A 15040-nucleotide genomic window follows, 5' to 3' on the forward strand; every position below is an offset into this window, starting at 1 on the left:
CTAGGCTGCACCTCGGCCGGAGGAGGAGACTGCCCGCCCCCCCCCACCGGCGGCTTTGGGCGCGCACGGCCGCCCGTCCCCCCCCCACAGGGCCCCGCGTCGGCGGGAGCGGCGAGCGAGCGACGTGGAGAGGTCCGCCCCGAACGTCGCCACATTCAGGCGCCGCTGCTCCGCCAACGTCACGCGGCAGTTCCTGGCGGGAGGAGGAGGAGGGGGGAGGGGCGGGGGTGGGGGGGTGAGCACGGCTGGTCAGAGGTCGCAGACGGGTTTTGATTTCTTACCCGTACCCGGCCGCACCAGGGTCGCAAACGGGTACCCGTACCCTACCCGTACCCATACCCTACCCGTACCCTACCCGTACCCTACCCGGAATGAGTGACAAAGGGTGACTCACCAGTGACTCACGGCCTACCCGTACCCGGCCGCACCAGGGTCGCAAACGGCTACCATTGGAACCTCATTTGCCAGCAAAAAATATTATAATTGTTTTTTTACCCTTTTATCTGGCAACAAAACTGACACCTTTATTACAAGGAGTCATGTTTGCATAGACCACAATACCTGCAGCCGTAATGCGTCATCTGTTCCAACCCATGTGAGACCAGGCTCTAAGGAAAGCTGTCTCGGGTATGGACCAATCAACTTCAAGGACAGTGCATATATTATCAGAGTTATGTTTTTTTTTTTGCATTCTGACCGCAGGTATTGTGGTCAATGCAAACACGACTCCTCGTAAAAAAGGTGTCAGTTTTGTTGACAGATAAAAGGGTAAAAAAACAATGATCATATTCTGCTACTGCTGACAAATGATGTTCCAATGGTCTAAACCTGACATCAGAGAGGTCTCTGCACGGCTCCACGCCATCCTGCGTCTAGACAAATGTTCGTCTGGTGCCCAGTCAAACAGTTGCACGTCTTTCTCTTATTCTCGGGGCTGGGATTTTTTCCGAATCAAGTGCAACTACGCAATTCACGCGGCGTGCATTTTTTTTTTGGGCGCGCCGATTCAAGTTAACGTCACACATTTTTGCGACGCCCAAAGTTTCCAGATGTGCCAGGAACGGCACAAACAATTTGCCCAAGCTCTGTCATCCTATAATGGGATGGTTAGGCCAACTCCGTTTGTGAGTTTCTATACACGAGGTGGGGGGTGGGTGGGGAACAGCAACACCATCTCCGCACAGACGGAGACGGAGCCCGCTTGCTGTACTGCCACCTCCCCCATCGCCTCCCCCAGGCGTTGCACTTGAAGGCGAGGAGATCCAACAAGAACACACACACCACGAGCGAGCGGCAGAGACGGACATTACCTGCCGCCGTCTTTGGAAATGTTGTCAAAAAAGCTCCTGGTTTTGTCGTAGAAGCAGCCGTCCAGGAAGACGGGGGAGCTCGTGCGGGGACCCCTCAGCTTGTCCGCTGCTCAAGGGGAGACACAACGGCAGAAGTGAGGGGGTGGCCTGGACAATTAAACACACAAAGATCCGCCCCCCCCCACCCAACCCAGACTCCACTGGTCAACACACATTCAGACGCTGTCTCCTCAACAGACCTGGTCTACGCCTGAGGACGGCTGCTTGCGTTGTGGCCGAAACGTCGTGAGAATTATTTTATGTTTTATTTTTATTATTTTAATACTTCCCTTCTACGTGATGTCTTTACCGAAAGAACCAAGAAGATGGTCAACACACTTTTTCTGGCATAAGGTATTCCAACGGTTTTAAGGTAATTTAGTTAGTCAACATCTCCTAGCCACCGTGATGATGATGATGAGAGAAACACACAAACTCCAAATATACAGCAGCAGGCATCGTCAGGGTTGGGATCGAACCCACGCCCTCCTGCACACCAGGCGAGGTAGTTAACATCTCATAGCCACCGTGATGATGACAAGTTTGCAGTCGGTACCACATTGGGAAGTGTGTCAAAATTGAGTGACAAGATTTCTATTTTATGAGATCTCTTTTACCAGTGGCAAAATATAGTAGTAGGTTTTTACCCTTTTAAACTGGTACAAAACTGACACCTTTATTCAAGGCATCATGTTTGCAATAACCACAACACAAGTAGTCAAAAAAGCAAAGCAAAAGAAGCAACTCTGATAATGACAGGACAGTGCATATTATTATCATCAGAGTTGCTTCTTTTTGTTAGCTTTTTTGACTACTTGTGTTGTGGTTATTGCAAACATGATGCCTTGAATAAAGGTGTCAGTTTTGTACCAGTTTAAAAGGGTAAAAACCTACTACTAAGATTTCTATTGTGACGATACGGCAGCGGAGGACGAAGTGAGTTGTTGAGTGGCGGCAGCGTGTGAGTGAGTGAGTGCCCCCACCCCAGTATGACGCAGCTTTACCAAGTTTGCAGTGGGTACCACATTGGGAAGTTTCTAAAAATTGAGTGACAAGATTTCTATTTTGACGATACAGCAGCAAAATTAAAATTAATCGAAACGTCGTGATTTTTATTTTATTTTACTTTTATTAATTTTAATTTTTTACCTACGTGACTTTACCGGAAAAACCTAAGAATAATAAGAGTGACAAGATTTCTATTTTGCCGACACAGCAGCGGAGGAGGAAGTGAGTTGTTCGGCGAGTGCCCCACCTTCTCTCCGCTTGGCGTTCCTGCCCCGGAACTCCCTGTCCAGCGCCTCGCGGTCCAGCTTCGCGTTGGCGCTCGCAAAGTCAAACTCCGCGTCCAACTCAACGCACGGCTCCGGGGCCCCACGGGGAGTCTGGGCGGCAATCCGCTTCGTGCTCCGACACCGTCGCTGCTGACGCTGGGGGGACGTCTGCACCCCCCGCTCCACCGTGGCGCTCTTCCTCGCAGCTGTGGGAGATAGTGCAGCTGCGTGTGAGTGAGTGTGTGAGTGTGTGTGAGTGTGTGTGAGTGTGTGTGCATGAGTGTGAGTGTGTGTGAGTGTGTGTGTGAGTGTGTGTGTGAGTGTGTGAGTGTGTGCGTGTGTGCGTGTGTGCGTGTGTGTGTGAGTGTGTGTTTGAGTGTGTGTGTGTGCGTGTGTGTGAGTGTGTGTGTGCGTGTGTGTGAGTGTGTGTGTGAGTGTGCGTGTGTGCGTGTGTGTGTGTGTGAGTGCGTGTGTGTGAGTGTGTGTGAGTGCGTGTGTGCGTGCGTGTGTGTTTTTCACTATAAATCCTTTATATGCGTGGCATCGGTTTTATTTTATTATTCATTTCTGTTTTTCTTGAGTAAGAGTTTCATTTTTATCACAGTGGTATTTTAAATTAAATATGAAATTTTTTTTTTACCTAAAAAGTGTAAAAATTTAGAAAAAACTGTTTTCACGAAAATAAATTGTCACGCACAACGAGTCTGTGTGCAAAATGTCAGCTCGATCGGATCACGGGAAGTGGGTTAAAAAACGACCAAAAGATTTGCACGATCGTAAGCGCGCAAGCAAGCAAGCGAACTTAATATAAAGGATTTAAACAAGTATAACCCGTAAAACTAAGTTTTTCACTATAAATCCTTTATATGCGTGGCGGCTAGAGTCCTCTCGTCCTCTGGCTTGAGATGGCTGCCACCTATGGGTCAGATGATTGCATGGCAGCATTAAGCAATTGGTAATTAAATATAATATTTTTGTCCTAAAAAGTGTAAAATTTTGGAAAAAATTTTTCACGAACATTAATTGTCACGCACAACGAGTCTGTGTGCAAAATGTCAGCTCGATTGCATCACGGGAAGTGGGTTAAAAAACGACCGAAAGATTTGCACGGTCCTAAGCGCGCAAGCAAGTGAACTTAATATAAAGGATTTAAATAAAAAAACATCGGATTTCCGTACGACGTCAGGATAAGCTCCGTTAGCGAGCACCTGCAAAGGCTGCTGGCTGCAAGAGGGGGCGGGCGGGCGGGCGGTACAACGCCCGGCCACTTTTGCATCCCCAGCGTTTACCGCGCCGCCCGTACCTGTGGCTCCTCCGTGTGCAGGCCGCCGCCCGTCCGCCGTGTCCCGCACGAGCCGGCGGGCTCCGCGCGTGCCGCTCCCGTGGCCGCCGCGGGCTCCGTGCTGCGTGTCCCGCTGGGGGTGGGCGCCCCGTGGTGGCGAGGAGGACTGGACGGGGGCGAGGGTGGGTGGTCACGCAGCGACGGGATCAATCGTAGCGTGTCCAGTAACAACAAATATGATAATTGTTTTTTTTATCCTTTTATCTGGCAACAAAACTGACACCTTTTTTACAAGGAGTCATGTTTTGAGTTGTGCGCCTTTTGGCGTCATCTGGTCCAACACCATGTGAGACTGGCCTCTAAGGAAAGCTGTCTCGGGTGTGGACCAATCAACTTCAAGGACAGTGCACATTATCAGAGTTATGTTTTTGTTTGCATTCCAACTGCAGGTATTGTGGTCTATGCAAACATGACTCCTTGTAAAAAAAGGTGTCAGTTTTGTTGCCAGATAGAAGGGTAAAAAAACAATTATCATATTTTTATACTGGCAAATGAGGTTCCAATGGTGTAAATGCTTACCCCGAGCTCTCATACTCTGATGGTGCATTGTCCTTGAGTTGTGCGCCTTTTGTCGTCATCTGGACCAACTCCATGTGAGACTAGGCTCTAAGGAAAGCTGTCTCGGGTATGGACCAATCAACTTCAAGCACAGTGCACATCATCAGTTATGTTTTTTGTTTGCATTCCGACCGCAGTTATTGTGGTCAATGCAAACACGACTCCTTGTAAAAAAAGGTGTCAGTTTTGTTGCCAGATTACAGGGTAAACAACCAATGATCAGAGTTAAATATCTCGGTGGGGTCCTGCCCGCTAAAGTAACCAACCAGTTTGGCGGCGAAGAGAACAGCTGCCCCCCTCTCACCTGCACGACGGCCAGGTGGGGGTGCAGAGCGGAGAGCGGGCACCCCAACGCCGCCAGGTCCTTGATCTCGCTGGCACGGAAGATGATGTAGTCGTAGATCTCCTCGCGAGGGGCGATGGCTCGCTCGGCGGGGCGACCCTCCGTGCCGCACACACGCACTGCGCACGCACAAAGACGACGCTAACGCCGCTAACGGTGCCGTGGTGGTGGTGGGTGTGTGGGCGCCACGGTGGTGAGAAGTGAACCACCTCGCCTGGTGTCTATCGGAGGTCGCGCTTTTCATCCCAACCCTGGCGTCGGTTTTTTGTCCATCACGTCGGGTTTTTGAGATGATGTCAAATATTGTTGCATTTTCAATAAAAACTTGCGGAAGAAAAATATTAAGTGAATGTGGATATCTACGTAAAATGATATTGTAAACACACTATCCTAAAAATACAGCACCGTATTTTAACACTAAAGCAGTCACTGATTTTTTTTCGATTTAAAGCTTTCGTGACTGCAGGGATTCATCTTCTTGGTTCTTTCGGTAAAGTCATCACGTAGAAGGGAAGTAATAAAATAATAAAATAAAACATAATAAAATAATTCTCACGACGTTTCGGCTACAACACAAGCAGCCGTCCTGCTGTTTAAGCCCTCACCCCCTTTGACCCGTGACCCTCCCGTGCGTGACCTTTGGCCAAGGCGACGGTGCAGTCGTCCGAGTTGACCCCGCTCAGGGTGCCCTCGTAGCGGATGCCGGCCATGGAGATCAAGCTCGTCCTGCTGCCCAAGCACAGCGTCCACGTGGGCATGATGCTGCTGCTGATGATGCTGATGATGATTCTGCTGATGATGATGCTGCTGATGATGATGCTGCTGATGATGATGCTGATGATGCTGCTGATGATGATGATGCTGATGATGATGCTGCTGATGATGATGCTGATGATACTGCTGCTGATGATACTGCTGATGATGATGCTGATGATACTGCTGATGATGATGCTGCTGATGATGATACTGCTGATGATGCTGCTGATGCTGCTGATGATGCTCCTGCTGCTGATGATGATGCTCCTGCTGCTGCTCCTGCTGCTGCTGCTGCTCGTAGCCGCCGCCGGCTCGAGCTACGGGAGACGACGAGAGGGGAGGGTGGGGCCGGGCAGGAGGAGGGGGGGTCATGGTGGTGATGGTGGTGGTGATGATGGTGGTGGTGGTGATGGTGGTGATGGTGTTGATGGTGTTGATCGTGGTGATGGTGGTGATGGTGTTGGTGGTGATGGTGGTGGTGGTGATGGTGGTGATGGTGTTGATGGTGTTGATCGTGGTGATGGTGGTGATGGTGGTGATGGTGTTGGTGGTGATGGTGGTGGTGGTGATGGTAATAGTGGTGATGGTGGTGATGATGGTGGTGGTGATGGTGGTGGTGGTGATGGTAATAGTGGTGATGGTGGTGATGATGGTGGTGGTGATGGTGGTGTTGATGGTGATGATGGTGGTGGTGTTGGTGGTGATGGTGGTGTTGATGGTGATGATGGTGGTGTTGATGGTGATGATGGTGGTGGTGTTGGTGGTGATGGTGGTGGTGATGATGATGTTGATGTTGGTGGTGATCACCACCCACGATGCGCCCCGCGTGTTCACGCCGTTTGAACTGAGCTGCTCACCGGGTCGCGTCGTGCAAAGGGCGCCAAATTGTGGGGGAGGGGATTTTTTTTCCTCTTCCTGTCAACGGGGGGTATTATTTATTTATTAATTCCTTTTTTGTATTTTATTACATTTTTATATTTTATTATTTTGTTATTAATATTGTGTTCCCTACCTACGCGACTTTACCTAAATAAACAAAGAATTGCGCTCAACGTCTGTCGGGTCACTTGAGTTCACCCCCAAACCCGCCCCCCCTCGCCCCTCGCCCCGCCCCCCTCGCCCCTCGCCCCGCCCCCCTCGCCCCTCGCCCCGCCCCCCTCGCCCCACGACTTCCTCTTATCCACTTCCTGCCCTCCGCCCCCCTCCCCCCTCGCCCCCCTCCCTTCACCCCTCGTGGTGGTGGTGATGATGATGTTGATGATGAGGAAGGATGTTGGTGATGATGGTGATGTTGATATTGATGATGTTGATATTGATGATGAAGATGTTGGTGATGTTGATGATGATGTTGGTGATGTTGATGTTGCTACAAGAGCTAACGCGTGATGCTTATCAGTGTTATGGTTTACACTGCCCTAGACTTATCAGTGTTGTGATTTACACTGCTCTGTACTATTTGAACCCGAATAAACTACGAGTGGAGACCGCCAGAGGCTCCGCGTGTCTCCGCCTCCCCCCCCCCGTGTCCCCGTGTCTCACCCCGTGTCTCCCTACCTCGCCCGTGTCTCCGTGTCTCTCTCTCCACCCGTGTCTCTCTCCCCGTGTCTCTCTCTCCACCCGTGTCTCTCTCTCCACCCGTGTCTCCGTGTCTCTCTCTCCACCCGTGTCTCTCTCCCCGTGTCTCTCTCTCCACCCGTGTCTCCGTGTCTCTCTCCCCGTGTCTCTCCACCCGTGTCTCTCTCCCCGTGTCTCTCTCCCCGTGTCTCTCTCTCCACCCGTGTCTCTCCACCCGTGTCTCTCCACCCGTGTCTCTCCACCCGTGTCTGTCTCACCCCGTGTCTCTCTCTCCACCCGTGTCTGTCTCACCCCGTGTCTCTCTCCACCCGTGTCTCTCTCTCCACCCGTGTCTCCGTGTCTCTCTCTCCACCCGTGTCTCCACCCGTGTCTCTCTCCCCGTGTCTCTCTCTCCACCCGTGTCTCTCCACCCGTGTCTCTCCACCCGTGTCTCTCCACCCGTGTCTGTCTCACCCCGTGTCTCTCTCTCCACCCGTGTCTGTCTCACCCCGTGTCTCTCTCCACCCGTGTCTCTCTCTCCACCCGTGTCTCCGTGTCTCTCTCTCCACCCGTGTCTCTCCCCGTGTCTCTCTCTCCACCCGTGTCTCCGTGTCTCTCTCTCCACCCGTGTCTCTCCCCGTGTCTCTCTCCACCCGTGTCTCTCTCTCCACCCGTGTCTCCGTGTCTCTCTCTCCACCCGTGTCTCCGTGTCTCTCTCTCCACCCGTGTCTCTCCACCCGTGTCTCTCCACCCGTGTCTCTCTCTCCACCCGTGTCTCTCCACCCGTGTCTCCGTGTCTCTCTCTCCACCCGTCTCTCCACCCGTGTCTCTCTCTCCACCCGTGTCTCTCCACCCGTGTCTCTCTCTCCACCCGTGTCTCTCCACCCGTGTCTCTCCCCCCGTGTCTCTCTCTCCCCCCGTGTCTCTCCACCCGTGTCTCTCCACCCGTGTCTCTCCACCCGCGTCTCTCCACCCGTGTCTCTCCACCCGTGTCTCTCTCTCCGCCCGTGTCTCTCCACCCGTGTCTCTCCACCCGTGTCTCTCCACCCGTGTCTCTCTCCCCGTGTCTCTCTCTCCACCCGTGTCTCTCCACCCGTGTCTCTCTCTCCACCCGTGTCTCTCCCCGTGTCTCTCTCTCGATGTCTCCGCTGTGTCCGCTGATCTTCTCCAAGTCATTAAGGTTTCGAGGCTGACGTTTGGCAACTCGAACCTTCAACTCCCTCCACAGATTTTCTATGGGATTAAGGTCTGGAGACTGGCTAGGCCACTCCAGGACCTTAATGTGCTTCTTCTTGAGCCACTCCTTTGTTGCCTTGGCCGTGTGTTTTGGGTCATTGCCATGCTGGAATACCCATCCACGACTCATTTTCAATGCCCTGGCTGAGGGAAGGAGGTTCTCACCCAAGATTTGACGGTACATGGCCCCGTCCATCGTCCCTTTGATGCGGTGAAGTTGTCCTGTCCCCTTAGCAGATAAACACCCCCAAAGCATAATGTTTCCACCTCCATGTTTGACGGTGGGGATGGTGTTCTTGGGGTCATAGGCAGCATTCCTCCTCCAAACACGGCGAGTTGAGTTGATGCCAAAGAGCTCCATTTTGGTCTCATCTGACCACAACATTTTCACCCAGTTGTCCTCTGAATCATTCAGATGTTCATTGGCAAACTTCAGACGGGCATGTATATGTGCTTTCTTGAGCAGGGGGACCTTGTGGGCACTGCAGGATTTCAGTCCTTCACGGCGTAGTGTGTTACCAACTGTTTTCTTGTTGACTATGGTCCCAGCTGCCTTGAGATCATTGACAAGATCCTCCCGTGTAGTTCTGGGCTGATTCCTCACTGTTCTCATGATCATTGCAACTCCACGAGGTGAGATCTTGCATGGAGCCCCAGGCCGAGGGAGATTGACAGTTCTTTTATGTTTATTTCATTTGCGAATAATCGCATGAACTGTTGTCACCTTTTCACCAAGCTGCTTGGCGATGGTCTTGTAGTCCATTCTAGCCTTGTGTAGGTCTACAATATTGTCCCTGACATCCTTGGAGAGCTCTTTGGTCTTAGCCATGGTGGAGAGTTTGGAATCTGATTGATTGCTTCTGTGAACAGGTGTCTTTTATACAGGTAACAAGCTAAGATTAGGAGCACTCCCTTTAAGAGTGTGCTCCTAATCTCAGCTCGTTACCTGTATAAAATACACCTGGGAGCCAGAAATCTTTCTGATTGAGAGGGGGTCAAATAATTATTTCCCTCATTAAAATGCAAATCAATTTATAACATTTTTTCCTGGATTTGTGTTGTTATTCTGTCTCTCACTGTTCAAATAAACCTACCTTTAATATTATAGACTGATCATTTCTTTGTCAGTGGGCAAACGTACAAAATCAGCAGGGGATCAAATTTTTTATCCCTCATTGTATGTTAACCACGCTGTGTGTGAACACCTATGTTAACCACACTGTGTGTGAACACCTATGTTAACCAAATTGTCTCAACGTTGCATGTGTACTGGGTTTTAATTAAAATTTAGTTTTCTTGATGGAGTAATTTCTGCCCCTTTATATTTTTCAACGCTTCTCACTTCACGTGATATGCCTCTGTTTGTCGTGGTCAACATCTTGTAACAACATGTTTAGTCTACTTCCTGTTGTCCAATCCACGAGACTGTGTGCTTACTGTGACAACGTACTGCCCGCACACCAATCAGGCGCCACGTGCCTCAGGCTCACCTGCGTCGTGTGCGTGCATCACTCGAAATAAAAAACCTAATTGATAAAGCAATCAATAAAAATCGGCGTCAATCACTTAAGCGTCTCTTTAAAAGCGTGGACGTCTTATTAATTAAATATCTATTTGCCCGCCGGGAATCGAGAACGCCGCGGCCCCTGAGCTCTGGAATCGCGTCGCCCACGAAGCTTCTGAACACGCGGTGAGCGCCGAGCGCGTGTCGCGCAACTCAAACTTGTTGTTTAATTATTCAACTTCATTCGTCCCCCTCTCTCTCTGTGTGCGTGTGGCGCGCTCAAGGCTCGTGGGCGACACGTCGTTCACTTCCACGTTGTCCGCTAGACTTCTTTAAAAAAAATGTTACAATTTTTTAAAATAAAAAATAAATTTGTATTAAATTTTTTTTTTTAAGGAGTTTCTTTTAGTGGGTTTACCTATACAATGCATGGGTCTCCTTGCATATCTAGATTATATTTATTAGTTCAACAACAACAACGAGAACACCGCTGCCGGGTGACTACCTAACACGAGGTCTGACCCTGCGTAGTAAAGTGTTGTGTGTTGCTAAATTGGTTATGGCTACAAAGTATGTTTAATGGATAGTATTATTCCACACAAACTTTGCGTTTGTGAGCAGGACTTTACGTGAAGGGATGACACAAATGCACGCCACGTTTTTTTATTTAAAATAGTTAAATTTATCAATGTCCTGGGTCACAAAAGCAACGTTTGTGAGGAGATTTTATTTAAATGTATTTTTAATTTATTTTAGTTTTATTTATTTCTACCTACGTGACTTTACTGAAAAAAACCTCCGAGTATGAATCCTTGCAGTCACGAAAGCTTCAAATTTAGAATTTGTTGAGATTAACAATAGCCACTTTCTCTACTTTTGAGACATAAGCTATTAGATAATAAAACTGTACTACTAAGGGACAATGTTGTTGTGACACTGTTATTAATGGAGTGGATTATTCACTTCGCTTTTGTGTCCTGGGTCACACAAGCAACGTTTGTGTGGAGTATTAAGAGCCCACTTTCTCTACTTTTGAGGCACTAGCTATTAGGTAATAACACTTTACTACACAGGGACAACAATAAAACATGTTTTTGTTACACACTGAATTATCTACTTAATCGAGGAAATCTCTAAAGCTTTCGTGACTGCAGGGACTTGTCTTCTTGGTTCTTTCGGTAAAGTCGCGTAGAAGGGCTCGTTTTTTGTCTGAAATCCTACGGCCTTTCACTGGAAAAAACACCTCTGCGGTACTAAACTCTACTGATCTGGTATCGACAATCAAGGGGATTTCCCTGTCCCCAGACGACCTGATTGTCAGTTTGGATGTGGTTTCCTTATTCACCAAAGTTCCTGTACCTGACACCATCGCAATCATTGAAGACTTGATTCATCAAGGACTGAATGCTGGGGTACCCCCCCCCCCTGGTGAGACACTGCTTAACCAATACATACTTCACCTGGAATGGAACTTTCTACAAACAAACTGAGGGTACCCCAATGGGCTCCCCCCTATCTCCGGTTGTAGCCAACGTTTTCATGAAGAAATTTGAGACTGACGCCATCCAGACTGCCACTCTATGCCCGACCTTGTGGAAGAGGTACGTAGATGACACTTTTGTCATTTGGCCACATGGCCGGCCTGCTCTAGACCAATTCCTCGACCACATCAATTCCATACACCCAGCCATCAGATTCACCATGGAAGTCGAAAAAGATGGCAAGCTACCCTTTTTGGATGTCCTAATTAAAAGGAGACCTGATGGTTCAATGAGCCATTCTGTCTACAGGAAAGCCACCCACACGGATGCTTGCCTAAAACCGGATTCCCACCACCATCCATCCCAGAAAAACTCCCTCGTCAAGACTCTATACCAGGGGTCCTCAAACTTTTTAAACAGGGGGCCAGTTCACTGTCCCTCAGACCGTTGGAGGGCCGGACTATAGTTAAAAAACAACTATTAACAAATTCCTATGCACACTGCATATATCTTATTTTGAAGTGAAGAAACAAAACGGGAACATACAATATTTAAAATGAAGAACAAGTAAAGTTAAATCAACAAACTTGCCAGTATTTCAATGGGAACTATGGGCCTGCTTTTGGCTAATGAGATGGTCAATGTCCGGTTCCATATTTGTCACTGCTAGTCGTAACAAGTGATGCAAGTGTGCATCCGTTAGTCTAGATCTGGTTGGAGATTTCAAATGTTTCATTCTGGAAAAAGTGTGTTCACAGACATAAGCGCTGCCAAAGATGGTTGCCATTTTGAGTGCATGGTTCCTGAGATGAGGATATGTCTCAGAGGGGAGAGATGCATAGAAATTATGAAGGCTGCTTGACTTGAATGCGTCTTTCAGAGAGTCACAATTCTGCAGTTCAGCGAGTTCCATTTGGTAAATTGTATCCACATTTTCAATGTCAATAGAAAATGGGTTATGGAAAAGCTGTATGTCCTGTTCATGGAGATGAAGCTCTTTAAATCTAAATTGGAACTCCTTTTGCAATTTTTCCAGTGAATCCACACATGTTTTGTTTGGGAATGCAACCAATGTTTTTTCCGCTAACAGATTTTGAGTTGTGGGGAGATGGCAGAAGTTTTCCTCCTTCACTTGTTTGATGAGGAGGCCTAATTTTACTTCAAATGCTTTGACATGTGATTACATATCACAGATGAGCTTCCCCTTTCCTTGAAGTTGCACATTGAAACTGTTAAGTAGCTCTGTTACATCTGTCAGAAAGGCAAGGTGCCATTTCCATTCTGCATCATTGAGCTCTGGTACTTTTTTGTTTTTTGAAAACAAAAGCTGTAATCTGTGGAAGTAAGTCCTAGAAACGTTTCAAAACTCTCCCTCGACTCAGCCAACGGACTTCTGTGTGGTACAGAACATCTTCATAGTCAACATTTAGCTCGGACAGAAATTCCTGAAATTGTCTGTGGTTTAGTGCATGATCTCTAATGAAGTTAACAGTCCCACTTCAGTGATTTACTACACAGCGCTTGTTGGTGGATGAGGCAGTGTATGGCTATTGGATGAGAATGGTTATGTTTGTCCATCTCTTGGTTAATGCGAGCAATTACTCCTTTCTTAGACCCCACCATGCTAGGAGCACAATCAGTTGTCACACTGGCTAGTTTAGCCCAGTTCAGCTCCAAACCATTCACAGTTTGGCAAACCTTTTCATAGATATCCTCTCTTGTAGTTGTTCCTTTGGTGCTTTGCAGTGCAGCAAGCTCTTCTGTGACTTCGAAATAGTCATTCGTCCCACAAATAAAAATTAGAAGTTGTGCAGAATCACGAACATCGTTGCTTTCGTCGAGTGCCAAGGAAAAATAGGAAAGTTTTTTTTGTGGAGTTTTGCAAATGCTGATGGAAATTGTCTCCCATTTCTTCAATCCTCCGTGTAATTGTAGGTCCTAAAAGACTCACTGTACTAAATAAATCGGCCTTCTCTGGACACATCTCTTTGGCAACAGAAAGAAGGCATTCTTTAACAAATTCTCCCTCAACGAATGGTCTGCCAGTGCACACTATTAGCTTGGCAATTTGAAAACTTGCTTTCAGTGATGAAATATTTAGCTGCTTCTGCTTCACAAAAGTATTTTGCGGAGTTAATGTATTTTTCAGTTTTAATATTTTATCTTTTCTCACTTTTCTCCGACCAAACAATCATATTTATCTTTATGTTGAGTTTCATAGTGTCGACATAAATTGTATTCTTTGAACACAGACACTATATTCTGGCATATCAGACACACAGCTCTTTCCTTGTACTGCATGAAAAAGTAATCATAAGTCCACTGTTTTTTGAATATCCTACACTCCGAGTCAATTTTTCTCTTTCTTGACATCATTGTTTCCTAGGGAGTCAAAATTGCTATTAGTAAAATACCAATATATATACAGCGCTACAAAAACAATATAGCAGCAATAACTTTGCCCACACAGAGACATACAGACTGCACTGCCCATCAATGCAGTCTGATTGGGGGAACTCCACTTTTACCCCAGGCTCACACTGGTGTGGGTGCCATTAAAAAGTTAATTACACCTGCAGTTTTGTTCACAGATCGCAGTGCGATCTGCGAACTCGCATAGGAATATGATCGCATGGGGGAGAAGACCCATGCGATCCACTGCAGGAAAAAAGGCACATGTGCCTTTTTTTCTTCCGAATCTAATGCAAGTTCAGCCATACAAGCATATGGCTGAACTCGCACTGCTCAGAGATCGCAACAGTATGAACCGGGGCTTACACAACATACAACATATAACCTCATATAATTGAATAGCAATCAGAATATAAATGCACTTACTGTCATTTAAATTGGGTTTCCTACTCCTCGGCTGTCTGTCACTGACTAGCACGGGAAAACAGCAGGCAGCCCCTCCAGAGATCAATCTGTTATTACCCCTCTATCATTTACTCAGCACACAGGAATATCACTGAGAGTGGAGCCGAGGGGCAAGTGAGGGAGCTGAGGGAGGGAGAGCCAGTCAAGCGCAGCCAGGGGAGGGCTGGCAGCCTTAGGCCTGGCGGGCAAATCCAGTCAATTGGCCCATTGAACCATTCACCAGCGCAGCCCAATGAGTGCCCACCGCCGCAGCTCAATCAGTGCCCACCGCCTCAGCTCAATCAGTGATCACCAGCGCAGCCAAATCAGTGCCCACCGCCGCAGCTCAATCAGTGCTCGCCACCGCAGCCCAATCAGTGCCCACCACCGCAGCCCAATGAGTGCTCACCAGCGCAGCCAAATTAGTGCTCACAAGCGCAGCCCAATTAGTGACCATGGGCCGGATAAATGTCCTCGGCGGGCCGAATGTGGCCCGCGGGCCGTAGTTTGAGGACCCCTGGTTTAGACGGTACGGAGGTCACGGTTTAAAGTTCTCAACATCCACCAAAACCAAGAATGGGCCAACATCCCACCAGTGTGGGGCGCGTGAAGCGCGAGGCGAGACTGCGCTAGAAGCTGGTGCAGCAGCTCGATGCTGCCGGCGTCTGAGATGCCGACACGTGCAACTTGGCCAAGGTCCCTTCTACATCCGCGCGTTAGCAAGTGAAGGGTGCAACAGGGTGCAACACAATCATGCACGAGGCACTTGGTGTCTTGTGGGCTTTAT

At 48.4% G+C, this 15040-nt stretch overlaps 1 protein-coding gene across 1 annotated transcript; it reads right to left on the minus strand.

Annotated features, from left to right (window-relative positions):
- On the minus strand, positions 1-5624 carry LOC133362490 (protein LSM14 homolog A-A-like). Its single transcript, XM_061581442.1, has 6 exons — positions 5504-5624; positions 4828-4985; positions 3927-4071; positions 2605-2829; positions 1311-1416; positions 1-193 (listed from the first exon to the last, which is right to left on the minus strand). The coding sequence occupies exons 1-6, from the start codon at positions 5622-5624 to the stop codon at positions 1-3; spliced, it is 948 nt and encodes a 315-aa protein (XP_061437426.1).
- Between the last annotated feature and the right edge of the window lie 9416 nt (positions 5625-15040).

The sequence above is a fragment of the Lethenteron reissneri genome, unplaced genomic scaffold (assembly GCF_015708825.2).
Source record: "Lethenteron reissneri isolate LAM-NWPU_2019-01 unplaced genomic scaffold, ASM1570882v1 scaffold_1497, whole genome shotgun sequence".
Lineage (NCBI taxonomy): Eukaryota > Metazoa > Chordata > Hyperoartia > Petromyzontiformes > Petromyzontidae > Lethenteron > Lethenteron reissneri.

Coding starts and splice junctions, on each gene's coding strand:
- LOC133362490 (XM_061581442.1), bottom strand. CDS start 5,624: ATGCCCACGTGGACGCTGTGCTTGGGCAGCAGGACGAGCTTGATCTCC. Junction 1,417..2,604: donor GAACGCCAAGCGGAGAGAAG/GTGGGGCACTCG, acceptor CCCCTTGAGCAG/CGGACAAGCTGAGGGGTCCC. Junction 194..1,310: donor ATTTCCAAAGACGGCGGCAG/GTAATGTCCGTC, acceptor TCCTCCCGCCAG/GAACTGCCGCGTGACGTTGG.